This window comes from Poecilia reticulata, chromosome 7 (genome assembly GCF_904066995.2).
Source record: "Poecilia reticulata chromosome 7, P_reticulata-male-v2, whole genome shotgun sequence".
Lineage (NCBI taxonomy): Eukaryota > Metazoa > Chordata > Actinopteri > Cyprinodontiformes > Poeciliidae > Poecilia > Poecilia reticulata.
This window is the reverse complement of record NC_088836.1, coordinates 17,917,709-17,935,129: the sequence shown is the minus strand read 5'-3', so window position 1 is coordinate 17,935,129 and position 17,421 is coordinate 17,917,709. Positions and strand designations below refer to the sequence as shown.

The 17,421-nt window shown below is 40.0% G+C and overlaps 1 protein-coding gene across 16 annotated transcripts in view; it reads left to right on the top strand.

The window, feature by feature from the left end:
• nav1a (neuron navigator 1a) overlaps nt 1-17,421 on the top strand; it is a 95,933-nt gene that overhangs the window by 56,951 nt on the left and 21,561 nt on the right. Inside the window, exon 1 of one of the 16 annotated variants that reach the window (XM_081609031.1) lies at nt 3,042-3,540. The exons of the other annotated variants lie outside the window; for them this stretch is intronic. Coding sequence (XP_081465157.1) covers nt 3,458-3,540 — 83 coding nt within the window. The 5' untranslated portion in view covers nt 3,042-3,457. Of the gene's footprint in view, nt 1-3,041; nt 3,541-17,421 lie in introns of those variants that run through there. 16 annotated transcript variants of the gene reach the window in all.

The window sequence follows — 17,421 nt, the reverse complement described above, 5'->3', positions numbered from 1 at the left end:
CCAATGCTTATGTTGAATCCCTTTGCTCACTTAGCTTAGTAATTAAAATTATTTTTCTTTGGATTCTTGAGAATTTTTTTAAAGATTCTTGGAGATTTAAATCTGTTGAAAACATTGACTAATAATGTGGAAAGTTTCAAGCAAATTAATATTTGCAAAAGTAACTTTCAAAGAAATTAAATCATGTCTTTTAAACCCTATCTCTACTGTTTGTACACATGTATAAACCTATGCTTTTGCCAATTCTTGCAAAATATCTCTGTCTCAGACTGCATAGAGAGCGTCTCTGGACATCAGTTTGCAGCTCGTTAAACAGCTTAGTTTTAATTTTGAACTTTGACTGCTTGTACAACGCATTAAAACGCATTGATTTTATACCAAGGATGCATAATATAGGCATTTTAACATATCGTCATATCAATCCAACCAATAAAGCAAAGATACGGAAGGACAGTGAAGGACTATAACACCAAAATTAATATTGGATATCAATATTGGCCCAACTTAAAATTTTGCTGCATCTCTATTGTAAGCTCTGTCGCCTTCTTAAATTGCAACAAACTGCAAACAAAACTTCCTTAAACAATGATATTGTTCTTTGCACTTTTTCCTTAAGGACCAGATTTGTGGTTTGCACAGCAAATGGGTGTGCAACAAAAAGTTAGCAAATAAAGTTTAAAGGGATTCCTCGCAGAGAAAAAGAGCACAGGGTCAAAAAGAAACTTTGTCAGTTGTTGTGGAAGTGAAGCTACATGTGTGGATATGAAAAGCTCGAGGTGATGTAGTGAGAATGTTTTTAACTGACTTTGAATGTTAGTTTGGCTGCTGAAGGGATGTGAGCAAAAAACTTGGCCTGCGATGGGAAGAGTTTTCCAGTTTAATAAATGTGTGTGTGTGTTTGGGATGAATTTGTACATGTTTTCATTCGGTTTGCAGCTGAGCTCACACGCTGCATGGGAATCTGCAAGTATCTGTCTGTGTGTGTTCCTGGTGTGATAAGAGGGATGAGCATTCCCAGGTCTCCTGTTTCTTTCATCAGTGGGGGGGGAGTGACAGGTTCCCAGGGTCGTAGGGATGACCCTGCCTGTACACTGTCATTACATAGTTACGTCACCAAACTAATTATACTGCAAACAGAAACTTTGAAAATGAGCACTAAGGTTTTAGACGGTGAGTGAAAAAAGGAAGGCAGCTGTGAAAAAAAGAGATAGCCCTCGATGAGTCCGAGGCAAATAAACAGAGCTGGAGACACAGAGGGCATGTCTGGACGTGAGTCAGAGGTTGAAGTCGAAGCTTGCCAAGCAGACGGAGCGCCGTCCAACTGGCCTTTCCAGAAACTCGGATCAGAGCTGACGTGAATAAAGGCCTTTGCTCGCACTGATTGAAAGACGACTGAAAGTGTGTCAGCGAGAATGTTTGTGTGCAGGAGAAGTTTCTGTTTACCTCTCGTATTAACACCAGGCAACGGGAGTGGCAGGAGCCCCATACACCTGCAGTTCAGCATGCCGATGTGCCAGTCACTCTGCAGTCGCTCTGTGTGCCCACCTGGCTCTGCGTGGTACAAGTGAGCAGTAGAATCCCGTCTTTGTTTATCCTGCATTTAAACAGGGAGATTTAGTGATTTTTTTTTTTTTCCCTCTATGGACATTTTCCAAACTTTCCCTTTCTGGCTCTTGTCTTTCTTGCACTCACCCTTCTTTCTCCTTAATAAAAAGACACTGTTAATTAGATCCATCTCCCTCCTCCTTCCCGTGCCTCTCTAACTCTTCATTCACTTATTGAACGGAGCCAGCAGACAGGCAGATCTATTCACAGGGGTCCACTCAGTACTGAAAGTGTTTGAACACCACTGGATGTTGGGAAGGGGCCGGGCTCGCGGGAGTGTGTACATGATTCCCAGACTATTGCTTTGTGACTCTCCTGAAGGCAATACACACTTTGTTACACGAGAAACAATGGAGTCATTTAACCTACGCACTTCATTACGACGTGATTTGAGGTCTCTTTGTGGCACCAATGGTTTGGCTATTAGCCAACACTAGTTCCACATAGCCAGCGGCTGCTTAGGAAATATTTCTGTAAAGTTAAAAAGATGCTGAAATTGCCACGGGACTCGAGAGAAATTATTCTTTCCCCTGCAAAGCCCACATTATTAAGTATTTTATGTGACGATCACTGCAGTTATTTTAAGGACTATATCAACCTCAATCGAGCAAGAATATTTCAAATATTTTACAACTTAAATTGTAATCACAATTATATATCAGTACAGTCACCACAGAAATTATTCATTCATTTATAATATAACTGCATCCTAAAAAAAAAAAACCCCAAAAAAACCCAAGGTGAAAGTTGCTCAGAAAAATGAACATTCAATATGTTGGTTTTTGTTCGCTCTTACCAGTAGCGTTGTGGATGATGCATTCTGGGTCTCCCAGTCTCTCCTGATCCTCTTCAAATGTGTATTGTTGTCGAATCTTTTCCTCAAATCCATTCGGTTTTCTCCACACATCAATATTTTGCATGCAGACTATAACTTTTAAAGAACGAATTGAACTTAAAAGAAGTGACTGAAAAGAAAAACCATGTAAAATATCAATAAATACAACTCTGATCAGTGGCCTCATGCATGAGATGTTACCAGAGGCATGAAAGCTCTGAAATGAAATAAAACTTACCATACCATACAACATGCTATATTTGAAGATCACCAAGTGTTAATGAAAAGTCTGGCTGGTATCTTTAGATTTGAAATGGCTCCTTGAAAAACCGCACTATGTGCAAAATACATCAAATGTGGGATTTCCGAGACAGACAATTACGCAAAGAACATAAGAGATTGCCAAATATTTTTGGGGTGTCATAACCAAGGTCTGCGCATACATTTTATGTATTGTGTGTTATGTTTTTGTAGCTTTTTTTTTTAACATCTTTTGCGGAATTAAAGTAATAAAGTCGGTTTATGTTAAAGCAGAGTGCCGTTTTCACTGTACCGCAATACGAATGGGGTCAGCGAGTTGCACAGATTTGAGATTTAGCGTCAGCCCGTCATGTCGCTTTCGGGGAATTTGATGACTCTGTGCTTATCCTGTGGCTGGATGCGCGCTGGAAGCTCTGTGCGGTTTTAGCAGCGGGCGCAGCTGCTGGCGATCAGTGAAACGGTGCCGACGGAGGAGAGGAAGAGGAATTTGGGGTGTTGCCTTTTTATCTGTCCTCCCTCCTTTTCTCATCACCTCCCTCTGCCCCTCCTTTCCGTACCGTGTGTGCGAGAGAGAGGGAGAGGGAGTGAGTGAGTGGAGGCACTGCGGGTGAGTGTCAGTCAACGCTGCTGACTCTTACAGGCGGTTCCCTGGTTGTCAGTGGAGAGGCAGCCCACCGGGTCTCTCTTCCATTAGAGCCACAGAGGCGGGATATGCTGAACGGGAACAAAGCGGCGTGAGAGCTGGATGGTAGCAGAATGAGCGGGCGCGTTATGAATGGGAAAATGCTGCAGCTGACGGCACCGCAGCGCGCAGGGAGGACAATGCACTTTCTGTCAAGGTAAATAGATGCGACCCGCGAGAACGTGTGTGTGTATGTGTGTGTGTGACTGAGTTCCGGAAGGGAAACTAATTTACACATTAGTGGCATTGGCTTTTATCCACGCATATGTGAGCCGTGTGAGCGCGGTGAGTGTGCTGCAGAGGTTCCGGCGGAGTCGGTGCGTAAAAATGAGCAGCGAGCATGTCTCATTCATAAAACTCCCAACAGCTGCACGCTGGCAGGTTTTGCTATTGTGACTGACAGGATAATTGTGTGACGGTCTTCTAATAAGCATGTGGATGCATGGACGGTTCTTCTGTAGTGCAGTGTGTAGATAAATCGAGCAGACATCAGTGCGCAAAGCCACCAGCTCTGTCTTTAATACCATGCTGGCCGGTAGACATCCGAAAGCAGATTACCGCCAACACATTAACACAGTAATATAAATCATCTAATGATGCTGAAGTGTGCAGAGTGCGCACGCGTCTTAAAAATGCCTGCGCACAATGACGGATCCATTGTTTTATTTATTCTAGGATGGCAACTAGTTGCTGATGGTGGTGGGTGCGCGCAGGATCTCCACCAGTTAGTAGACTGTCAGGTATGAGTGGGTGTGTTCGTATTGATCCGCTGCAGAACCGAGCCGCATTCTTCTGAAAGGCTGACCTACATTTCTCTCCCTGTGTCTGCAGTGATTGGGTGAAATATAGCAAGCCTCCTTTTAAATTATCCTGACGCCCACCCTATTACTTAAGAGTATTCATTGGCATATAGAGTGGGCTAATGTGGAGCAGCTTATATGAATAAGCTGTTGATTGGAATGGATAAGGAAATAAAGCAGGACCACATAGTTGACTGATTGTACAACATAGGAGGAAGGGGAGGATATTATTGATATAGTTTGAACATTTAGGAGTCTGCTTTGTTCATGTGGGTTAACCCACTGATCACTTGAACCACTTAAAGTCATATGGTACAATTTCAATGCATCATTTTGGAATTTTATATGATAAACCAACATAAAGTGCATAATTGTGAAGTGGAAGTACAATGACACATGAATGAAATAATGTATCGTTGTACTTCCAGATTTATATTCACAAATACAAATCTTAAAATATAAGAATGCATGGTTTTTTTAAGAAGATGCATGCACTCCACATACCATACGAGGGAATTTTTTTTTTTTTTTATAAAATCCTTGAGTTGCTCAAGAGCCTCTTTGTTGCTCTGCTAATTAATGCTCTGCTTGGTAGGTTTGTGAGCAGAGTTTGATGGTTCTGTCCTGGGTTTTTTTTTTTTTGTTCCATTTTTTGTTTCTTTTCATTTTGGGATGTTGGAACATTAAATAGAACAGTGCTCTATTTCATTTTAAAGGGTGAGTGTTTTATAACACTGCAGTAAAATTGTTCACACTTTTATCCCTATGTGTTTCTTGGTTTGATGTGGCTGGTTGGTCATTAATAATATCCAACAACCCTCCTTTTTTTTTTTTTATTCATGACAAAATTCAAAAACCTGCATTAATTTCATAGCTATACACTACTTTATCTGTTGCTTAAATGGAGTATAAATTTATAATGGCAAATTATAAATTTCTTCACAAGTCATAGTTTAATACAGAATGTTAACAAAGCCTTTCAGAGACCTTCAAGCGTCAGCATGTGCAGGGCCATGTAGGTTGTTCTTATCTCTGTTTTGGAGCTGGACACATGTGCTTAAACAGACTGGCTGAAAAAATGGCTGATAAACTGTAAAATAATTGTAATCTGGCACAAAAAAAGCATACGCCCTTCAAACTGTCACCAAGTTCTATGATTAAAACCAGAGCTGATGAGGGTATACTTTCGCTCATATACGTCAGGATGTCTGCACAAACACACTAAACATGCACCATTAGCTAACCATATCCAGCCAACACAAAGCTGTGGTTAGCTCAGTTATCATATATTAAAGGCCATCCAACACAAGCTCATTGCATCGCTTTGTGTGCGACTGCATACATGTGGGGTCATCTGAACGCTAGGCAAACAGCCTGCTTAGCATGAACTACCACATACCCAGAACCACCCACTGTTCACAACCTTAACACATTTACAAATGATTTACATCAACAACTCATGTCTTTTCACACCCTAATATGGCATTGTTTATTCAAATGAAAATGTGGCATTATCACTTTAAAAAAGGATCAAGACTGATAAATAATGGTGTTAAGTTAGTAACACTTAGGACTGAGGATCCTCTTAGTCACATTTTCTTCAGCAATTTATTTTTTGCATACTGTATGTGGATGCTGCAGTGAACTGCATTACAATGAAAAGGTGACTATGAGCAAATCAATGCAAGTCATTATTGTTGGATCAAAAGAGGAATGATCACAAGGTTTCAGCTGTTACATATGAATATTCCTGAAATCAGGACTCAGACTTGAACCTTCAGAGGTGCATAAACACAATTACAAAGTCGGCCTTCTGTCACCTAACGAACATTTCCAAAACAATGTCTCGACAAGAACTTGAAACAGTCATCCATATGTTTATAATTGGTAGGAATGATTAGTAGGAATGATACTGTTGCAGTAGGAACTGCAACAGTGTCCTCACAGGTCTTCTTAGAAAGTCAGACCGCTGCATCCGATCCAGAACGCTGCTGCTCGTGTTCTCTCTAAAACTAGGAAAATGGAGCTCATCGCCTCTGTCCTAAAGTCCTTACACTGACTGTCTGGAGCTCAGAGAATAGACTTTGACATACTTTTACCGGTGAATTGAATATCACCAAAAATAAGAAATTGTTCTTTTGTCAAACTGCTTTTCATCCCCAGAACCAGAACCACACATGGAGAAGCCGCATTTCATGATTTTATTCTCCTTTAAACAAACTTCTAGAAAACTGCAAAACAGCTGAAACCCCGAGTCCCTTTAAATCAAGGTTAAAACCCCTTTTGTTTAAAATTGCCTTTCTTTCATGACAAGAACATCATGGTTTCGGTTTAGATACCAATTTTTTGCATTTTCCTCATTATTTTGCAACTGCAATGCAATTTATTTTTTGTTTAGTTGTTGTGGGGATGCTTTTATCATGTAAAGCACTTTGAAATGCTTTGTTATTGAAGTGTGCTATGCAAATAAACTTCACTAGAAATAGTTCAAGATGGGGGAAGAGCCAGAGATTTTAGGACACGAGGCATCCTGCAATAGTCTTGCTGTTTTGTGAGTTGGTTTATTTTTGCTATGCTGCCTACGAGATCATTAGGGAGACCTCAGAGTGCTTCAGCAGATGCTTGTAACCTGCTTTCATCAGACACATACTCTTCTTATTTTATTGTACACACAGGAGCTGGCGTTCACAGACAGCGTTCATATTTTCATGAGGTGGACCCTCCTGTGGTTTAGTGTGTTTCTCTGGTACATCAAAGCCAAAGCAGGAGTGAACACAGACAACGGTGCACCTTAACTGGCAGTTGGGGATGAGGGGAAAAGCTTTGAGGCGAACATAAACAGTCATGCTGAAAAGTGACCTCAGGATGTAAATTTAACTGGACACTAAAGTCCCTCTCATGAAGATTTGGGGAAATGTTAAAAACTCAGAGAATATCTTGCAGTGGAGATGGAAGTAAGAGGGTTGCCCAAACTCGATTTGTCATTCTCTCCTTGGCTGTGCGTGCTTTTGGAGTGGTATGCTTATATGCATCTCCATATGTTGAAGGATTAGGGAGTGGAAACCAAGAATACACTCTCTGGAATGTAAAGTGTATGTTTTGGGTGTCCAGAGGGTAAGGAATGTCTGCTAAGCTCACTTTAAGTGGCCGACGAATGTGCATTTCTTGGGAGGGACAGCAGGTGATGGGTGCGCCTCCCGGTCGATACTACATCTGGTCACATGACACGAATAGAGACAAAAACAGACAGTCGCGCAACAAATTGTCTGTGCTTTCACAACCATGAATGTTTTATTGGGGGCCTGCTTTATCTCAGCCAGCAGAGGTAGAAGAGAGTCTCAGCTCCAGTCAATTCAGTCTTTTCTTGTTAGCTAATGTTAGGGCAGCCTTTGGCAGGTGCTGGACTTCCAAGTTAGATTTGTAGTCTCATATTCTGCCAGTTCATATGACTCTTTTTATGCAGATGTGTCAAGCATTTTCCTCATCAAAATAAAGAGTTTTGAAAAATTGTTAGATCTCAACTGTAATAAAAATATATACTTTTTTTTAGTGTGGTTGATTTAATATTTCACTATTAAAGAGATTTCTTGGCACAAGGTCAGTGTATCACAAAGAGATTTTTAGTTGCTGCCTGTGTGATTTTATCTATTCGGGTAAGTCTGAGTCTGTTAACAACAGAGATGAAGACATTTCTAATTTTACTGACCTGTCACCAGAGACCGGATGGTCAGAACCCTCCACCTAAAAAAAAAAAAATCATTGCTTTTCACAAACATCGCCAAATCATTGGTATCCACAAGCCTCTTTCTTTTCAGCAGTTTCCACTGCGAAACAGTTGCAGATAAAAACAAAACAGACCCCATCATATATTCGTTTCTTAGGTTTTGCTCCACTGATTGCCTACGATCTTCCTTTGCAAGCAAAACGGATCAAAAATAATATTCGAAAAGATTTACAATGTCACAGCAATTCCCAGGATGCTGCATGTTTGCTGTGATGTGCTTCTTATTATTTCCTTTTCAGTGTTATCATGTTTGTTTTTTATCTCCATGTGTTTTCTGGTTGGTTTAAATTGTTGCCAGCTCTGCTACTTTTCTCTTGGTTCTGTTGATTAAAAGGCAGCTGCTCGTGGGAACACTTGTGTTTGTTCTTTAGCACATGTCTCGGACTGTCTTCTGCACAGCTGCTTTAAGTTAACAGCAACCTGGAAGAAATATGCTTTATTCAAAAAATGAAACCTCCCAGTCTTTCTTCTCCTTCCTTTACTCCCTCTTACTTTCTCTTTTTTTTCCCTCCTCCTCCTTTTTCTCTTTTGAACCAAAACATCCGCTCTGCGCCGTTATTTTACATAGCCGTTAAGTCAGCTGACGTATCTGGATGGAGGCCAGAGGTAATTCTACCCCGAGAGCCAACCCCTGTCCCGGGCGTCTGTGTGCCGGTATTCCCCCCTTTGAGCTCCTCCCTGGTTCTTCGGCATTGAGTTTTGGGCTGAGAAGCTCCCCACCCTGCACCCCAGACTGAACTACTTATATAGGTGATTTAAAAGACCATTCAAAGTTGTCCCAGGAGTGCGGTCCTTCTTCTACTTCCTGCTCTTTAGTGAAGAAGAGAGGAACTTTGGAGATCAGAGGTTAATGGGTTATTACAGAGCGTTGCCGGTCATCTCCTCTAACACTCTTCAGAGTTGTTCAGTTCTCTTTGACTTCTGCTGTTCTTACTTCAGGGTTTCCATCAGTGTGTTGTAAGCTCGGCATGTCACTAGGCTAAGCATTGCTTGTTTATTTATTAAAGTTTTTTTATACTCCATTAACAGTGACGGGTTAAAGAGTCTCTTTAGTTGTGAATCCATAGGAAGACTGAGGTCAAGTGTCTATTTTTTTTATTTTTTATTTTCCTCTGGAATGCCATAACCACCGTCTGTCTTTACGTATCTACGCTCTAACAAGTTCAGCGACAAATTAATTAGGATGAAACAATTGAAGTGCCAAAAAATCTTAATTAAATCTTTTTGATGTTTGTCTTTTTTAAGGATTTATAACTGGAAGCACAGTGTCGCCGTGCTTAGCAAGTTTTCTGGGCGAAACTCTCTACTTATACCTATCACTGTAAGTTAAGTTTGAAGTGCATTGTTTGTATTGTGACAGATTTTTAAATCTCTGCACCAGACCCGTTTAGACTAGAAGAGACTTAATCTTCAAACTTTGACCCTTACTGGCAAGATTAACTACAGGGATATTAGACCAAGAAGAGATAAAAGAGACAAATTTGCCTTTCAAGGTATCCGCTACTTGCTTCCTCCCGTTTATCCTTTTTTGGCCTTACGATTTGAGAAGATCAAGATGACCCAACGATCAACAGTTGTGCCTTTCTGTTTTTTTGTTCCAAGCGTGTTGCCTTGTTCTGTATTCCTTAAATAAAGGGTTGAGCTGTTCTGTTGTTGTCAGATGTCCTGTGTCTTATCATGGAAGAGCAATGGTAAAAAGCCAACATAAGCAATCTATACAGACGGAGTTGCAAAGAGCTGCAAAGAGACCAAGTCACTAACTCCCTTGCCAAACAAGGTTTTTTTTTCCCACCTTTAAGCTGTAGTCCTTTGTTTGTCTGTCTGATCTACAACCCTCCACCATATGGAGAAAACCGCATTTGACTGACCAGGATTTCTGTTAAATCCGGTTTTCCACTCACAGAAAGCAAATAAGCCTCTGTGGAATGTGTCACCGTCTTTGTGAAGGAAAACCTGGAAGAGTAATGGACCTCAATATTCCTCCATGCACAATCACACCTTGGAGGCAGCTCTCAGTGGAGCAACGAGTGACTTTATCGCTCCGCGTCTTATATCACACATTTCTGACAGCTAATCCAAGCGCGGCGCAGGGCGCAGCAGCAGTCGTGTGTGCTGAACCTTGAGGCCATCGCTGCCAGCCGCAAGCACATAAAACATAATCTCTTTCTCATTGTCCCATTGTCCATTTAGGGATGAATCTTCCTTAGTTTCCACGCACACCTCTAGCTGTGGCCACTGGCACGACCTGATCCTGGTGGCAGATGGAATTAACAGTAATTGTGAGCTCATTAACTTCAGCCTGTGCTGTAATCCCCTGTAATACCCAAATACTGCTGGGTGTGTGCATGGGTGTGTGTGCGTGTGTATGTGAGTAGACAAAAGGCTGCTAAAACTGCTCCGACGCATTGTTCCATCGCACAATGTGGAAGCACAACAGGGAGGAAGTAATAAATAATACCAAAGAGGAAATCACTTGTACACTGAAATGCAGGGATGTGTGCACAGTCTTAAATTTAGACTTAATCTGGCATTTAACTGGGCCAGTGATTTACTGTCGATGCATACAGCTACAGTGCAACACAGTGACAGTGTTGGGATTTTAATTAAAAGTATCTCTTATTAACAGAGTTGTTGTTAATTGCCCCAAGCCTCCAAACAGCATGGCGTCATTTATTTAAAAAATTGGTAGGATCGGATTATATCAGCGAGTAAATGCTTGCACAGCATGTGTCGCTGTGGTTATTTAGTAGGAAAGCAGTATGACTCTAAATGGTGCTGAAATCACATTTGTATGGGTAAATGTCAAATGCATTTTTTTACAACATGATTTAAAGCTGCTGGATATCTGAATGAAATCACCGAAGGCTTGTCTTAAAGCTCCGAAGACACAACAGTTTGGAAATTCTTCCCAGTCCATATACGGTCCTGCAGAGGAAGATTATCCTGCAGAAAACCGAATCTTAAAAAACTTTTTTGATCTTAGGGTCATGGAAAGGTTCACAGCTCTGACTGGAAATATAATAATGTTACAGTCTGTTACACTTATCCACCAAGGTGATTCACAGATCTGGGTACATGAATGTGTGTGTGTGTTATTGTTTCCTGGTGATAAGCTGATGAAGCGGTCCAAGCACCCATATTGTTAGCCATCTGTGCACACGGTTGCACCATATTTCACCTTTTTTCTTTTTTTTTTTTTTTTACCAGGTAGCTCATGTTTATTTAAAAATTTGACCAAAGCTTTTGGGCATCAATGTTTTGTTTATTTTTTTTTCTTCCCAAATCACCAGTACAATAATTTCAGAATGATTGTACTGGTGCAAAAAATTGTACGGGTGCAAAAAAAAAGCAGCAAAATTAGGTGCGGCCGGTCATGACCTCTGCTGCAAATGAGTCATTTAGTTTTTTGTGTGCGCTTAAGTGTGTTTGCACCTCAGTCCCTGTGGCTGTTTGTGAGCATGTAGTCGGTTGGTGTCAGATCCTGTTTTACGTGTCTAGGCTGAAACCAGCAGAGGATGTTGAAGCAGCTGCTTCTCATAGCGACAGTTCACATTTCATTTCTTGTTTTTATTTTTTATGGTTGACCTCGGTTCAGCTAATCTAGTTTGCTTTAGGGTTTATCAGACTTTGTGAGCGCCATAAATAGTTGTCCTCAGGCACCTGCTGTATGGGAGGATGTAGTGTCCGCAGCGGTGTGGTGAATGTTTGGCTTTCCAAAAAAGGTTTATTTAATCTCTCTACAGACTGACCAGAGAAATACCTGCACTACAGATACAACATACCACATCAGACGTTCTGTCTTCCATCAGCAACAGATTTAGAAACTTAAAATACTTTAGTAACCTTAACATGCATACCCCTAGTGCTTTGTTTGGATCGCCCAGTAAAGCACTATTGGTGCCCTACTTTCCGTTTACCTCAAAAGGCCCAACCAGGAGCAACATCTGACTTTGCCATTTTGGCTTTTGCCATGTGACACTTGGGGATTTTAATAGAAATGGAAAGTTCCTGTCCTCTGTAGGACTGCAGAGTTTCCATCCATTTACACACGTTCGATTGGAAAGTCGCAGGAAAAATATCACCCTGGTTTGAAAGTGTTTAACTCGATGAAGGGACTAAAAGTTGATTCGCATTGAGTCTGTTTTAATATGTTTAAATAATCCAGAGCCATAAAATCTGCAAATCTTTGACTTGCTTTATTCTGTCATTTCTCCTAACCGACCCTTTCTATCTTCTATTCTTATCTGATCTGACGTGGTCTGACAAGTTTTACCAAGACTTCTTGCCCACTCATGATTAGCAATACTGGCATTTCTGCTACCTCCCAGGTTCTCAAACCGTGGTACATATACCACTGGTGGTACTTTGGTTGCATTTAGACGTACATAGAAGTACAATTAATAATAATAATCACCTGTTGGCAGCGCTAACTTTCAAAATCAAGTCTTGTTACAGCTTAAATGTTGTGCTAATAGATAAACACCTTTTTTATTTCCCTTTATACAACAACAAAACAATCAGGAAAAGACCAAGTTGTGCCATAATTGAATTTTAAAATCTTTTTTTAGTATGGTGGTACCTAAAAATGTCATCATTTACTGAGGTGGTACATGATAGACTTTGTGAACCACTCTTCTGTGACATTCATTGTCATTATTAAGCCATTATAGCATGAGCTGCTATCTGCTTTCAAACCTCTGCTACAGATAAGATAGATTTTAATATGGTTACTTGTTTCTGATTGTTTTTTGATTGTTTTTTGTCTTGATGTGGATAAAAAAAACCTGACAAAGACTTATGGAAATCACTTAAATATCACACACAAACTGCAGTCTCCGCTGATACAAAGGAAATTTTAATGGTCACAAAATGTGGTTCCAGGGTTTTCTAAATGATTAAGGAACAATTTCTGTTCAGTTACAGTTAATGTTTGCTCAGCTTATCATCTGAGACTATAAAATCTGCTGTTGGAGGCCTGGCTGTTTTTCAAGCCCCACACATCACAGGCAAAGATGCCTTCTCTCGGCCATGTTTTTTTTATTTTATTTTATTATTATCCCAGCTAGAGCTACTGTATTTTATTAACTGTCGTTCAACACAATAGGAAGGTCAGACACAGGAATGAACTCTCACAATAGACAAAAAAAATCCCCCTTGCTTTGAGGTTTGAACAATTATCTCCACAGAACATAGACGCTTCTTAATGAATGACAGCCATTCAGCGCAGCAGTAGCTATTTGTCCGTTCTCTTAATGGCTCGTGAAGTCAACAGTGTTTGTGTGGGTGTGGCTGGTCGTTCTTCTCTGCAGACAAATAAACATGCTTTCTGTAAAAGGACGATATTTTGAATGTGATCAGTACATGTCGTTTATATGTATTTTTAAATGAAATGAAAAAGAAAATTGGTCAATCGTATCTGAACAATCAATCATTTAAAGGTGGGATCATCATATGTTGCAGGCAAAGACTTGCGTGAACCTTTTTCTTATTGTGACTGTCAGGTGAGCTGATACATGGCGGCAATAACATGCAACTCAACCTAATTGACAATTATTGCATCTTATATCAAATCAACATTGATTTTCCTTTTTCTCACAGTATTACAGTGACGGGGTTCCATTTTTATTGCCCAGATCTCTTTGCTTTCCTCCCAGCTGTGTTTTGTTTAACTTATGATATATTTAATGCTCTGAAGAAGTATAGAATAATACGTGTTTTCAATAATAAAGAAGTTTTTTTTTTTTTTTCTTCCAGGCGTTTAAATTTGAGTTTCTTTCCTGCTTCCGCGTAAGGAACAAGTCTTAGCCTAATGGGCTATAAAAATATGACAGGGAAGTTTCTTAAGCAGTGTTTAATGTAAAACTCTGCTAAAAAGCTCATACTGATGAATGTGGTGCTGACATTATCTGCCCAGCTGCTGCAGCAAAATGAGGAAGATGATGTGGACCTGGAAGACGTTTTTAATACAGAAAGCAGCTCTTCGCTGAGATCACGGCATTCGGAGAAAAAAAGAGGGGGAAGTGTGCTTCAAAAACAGTCTATTTTTCCAATGCAGCTCTTTCTCTTTTATACCTTTCTTTTTATACCCTCTTTGCACACCACTTCGCCCTCGTGTCTGCGTAGTTCATCAGGTTCTTTTAAAACCCAGTCGGTATTTTTATCTCATTTAGTGAAGGACTAAGTAAAGTTAGCTTGCAGTGGCTCCACAATGGTTCCACAATCTGCTCTACGCTACTGGAAGATTTTTTCTTTTTTGCAATAAAATTATAAATTCAGTCATTTCCAAGACACTTTGTGTTAAGATAAACCTGTATAAGAGGCTTTGGATCCTCCACAGATAACTTCTAAGAGATTTTAATACTATGGTTGAACAGTTCGTTCAGTCACATGAGGAGGTTTGGAGAATGTTTTAAAAAAAAACATAACAGACGTTGATGTCTTTGTTCCTCTCCTCTCTCAAAATACACCAGCTCCAAATAATTTCTTGTTATAAAGACTCATAAAACAAACATGTAAAGAAATCTCCATCCTTGATTGATTTTTTTTTCACTGTTAAAGTTAGCACAGTCCTCTTTTTTTTTTCTTTTTTTTCCCATCACCTACATGATAAATATACTCGGCAGATTCTCTTTATAATATCTGACCCCTGACCTCACCTCTGTCTTGTGGGCTTCCTGTGTTCACGTCTGTCAGCTTTGTGACATCAAGCTCAGCAGAGAGCCGTTTGATCTGTTTTCCATCAGACGTGAATTATTCAACAAAAAGGGCGCTGGCACTCCAAACCATGCTGGGGAGGCCAATTGCTCTGAGGCCTTTGACAGAATATGGAAAAAAAAGACGCGTCAGTAAGAAAACACAACTGTTTGTCTCACAGCAGTGAGTCTTTTTCATCCAAGTAAAATTGAGTCACAAAACATGTGAAACTGACTGGACATTAACACATTTTCACTTATATTAAACACAATAAATTGTTTTTAGGTGTCACTTATGACTACTGTTATAAAATGCTAACATGAAGCATCGTTGTTAGATGCTTTGTTTATTAAAAACACCTTATCGCATCTAACTCTACCGCAGTGCTAATGTTGGCTTGTGCAGAAACAGGTGGAGACATTATTTTATCGCTGCAATTTTTTAAAATATCCTTTCCACAACAGTCTTAACACCTAACTCTATTTTTTAGCATGGTGAATGCAGGTTTTTTTTTTTTTCTCTAAGAAACTGCACCTTCACTTAGAGAGTGCAGGCGGTTTGTTTGTTAGCAACCAAAGGGGTTGGTGGGTGAAGCAGCCTCCCCCTTTTTCCTATGCAAATGAGACTGTCTGGCACTTTAAAACCAACTGTGAGCTTTTGTGTTGTCTTATCGAGATTCTGGGGAAATGGTGTGAAAAAAATAGTTTCAAATTTGTTTATACATCATGTTTCCAACAGCACAACCTGCTTTACAAATGCTTTATAAGTGAAGTGATTAAAAAAAACATGCTTCTTCAGTCTATTTGCTTTTCTATCCTTTGAAATAATAGAATAGAAACATCCTTTATTGTCCCTTAGTGGGGAACTCTAGGTATATTTCTGGTGCATTTCCTAAATTTGACCCATTTCTGACTAAAAATGTTAAGATTGGCTTGACAGACATCCATCTCAGTCATAAAATGTTGTCTGATCTTTTCTGCATATAAGATATCCACAGGCTAGACGTGGCCGGCCCGTAGTTCCTCCCCCATCTCCGATCATCCCCGATCAACTCCCCTCCAGGCCACAGTGTGACCCATTCAGGCACCCAACTGGAAGCCCACAGCGCTTTCTCTCTCTCCTTCCTCCCCTCTGCAGCCGCACTGTATATGACCTCATTAGATAGACTCTGTTTCAACTGGATTTACAGTGCAGTTTGTCTTCGGTTATAAGACCAATTAACCCCTGCAAAACAGCCCCGCCCCGCCTGACTTCCTAAATGTGACCTATTTATTGTAAGCAAGCTCATTTTAATAAAACCCATCAGTACGTGTTACAACTGAGCCATCCTCTTTGACCGCACTCGATTGTCCCCAAAGTCAGTATCCCTAGCTAAGACACACATTTGCTGTGGCATTGGTTCGATTGCTATATATATGACTTTAGAGAGGAAAACTGATTCCTCAATCAAAACTTCATAGAAATTGTTTTCTTTTGTAAACAAAAAAAAATTCATAAACTAACCTTAAAAAAGTTCTAGTTCATTATCAGACTGGATGGGTGGGGCATTGGCAACAGGTCAGCAGGGGCTCCCAGAAGCTTTTGAATGCTCTCACAAAATATAAATCTTAACACGTCATATTTCAGTTTAAGCTTAGTTTATTTATATGGCTCCAATTAACGAAAGAAGTCAGCTCAAAGCACTTAGCAACACGAGCAGATTCAGTTTATATGCAGCAAATGACCAAAACAATTCAGACGTGTGACAGATTTAGATGCAGTTAAATGCATTCCAGTTTGTTCTGAATTATTAAACATTGCAGTCAATTTTAGCTTATTTTGTCAATCGGTAAGAAATGCATCTGTTTAAGGAATCCCAGCAAATGGCATCGAGTCATTGACTTTGCCGCAGTTTCACCTCCTCATCAAGCAGGTCACACAGTGGATGACACATTGTTTTTGTTAACATTGCAATAATCCCACATGCCAAGCCTGCATTGGGCAATGCTTGAAAGACTTCCTTTTAACAAGAAGAAAACTTCCAACGCAACCAGAGTCAACGTGACTTGGAGTTGAATGTAAATGTGCTCTAATATTTTTTTTTCAATTGATTTTTTTTTAAGAACATTCAAGCAATTTGACTGAAGCTTAATTGTCTTGCTTTAACAAATCAACATGTGCACATTGTACTAAAATAGCCACATGAAAATGATCAAGCATGTACAAAATAAATGATGTTAGTGATGGTGCAGTGGCTTATGAGTGACGCATTGTAAGTCGATCCCTAATTACGATTCTGCTTTGGTTCCCAAACTTGCTTGTGTTAGCTCAGGGTGCAACACTGCCGAGGCTCCAGATAACAAAACTGATTTCTAATTCCTAATAAAGTTCTTTATTTTTCATTTATCACTTTGTATAAACAGTCATTGGCCGTCTTAGTAAGACAATATCCTCAGTATAATCTTTTTTTGTAGAGTGAATTGACTTAGGAGCCACAAAATGGTGCTGTATGCGGTCGTGGGTGCAGGCGTCAGTGTGGGCTCCTCAGTGCTATTTTTGAGAGTGTGGGTTGAGATTTTGTCAATAGCGCTCCAAATTTCAGTGCTGCAGATAGTTAACGCAGCATGTAAGCCGGATATGTAGAGCACTCGGCTTTCCAAACGGGGCCTCTGAACACTTAATACCAAGCGAGATATCTGGTATTAAGTGTTAATCAATTGAAGGAAGTGGACTACATGTTTTATAGCTTGTAATTGTCATCATTGATCAATGTATACAGGAA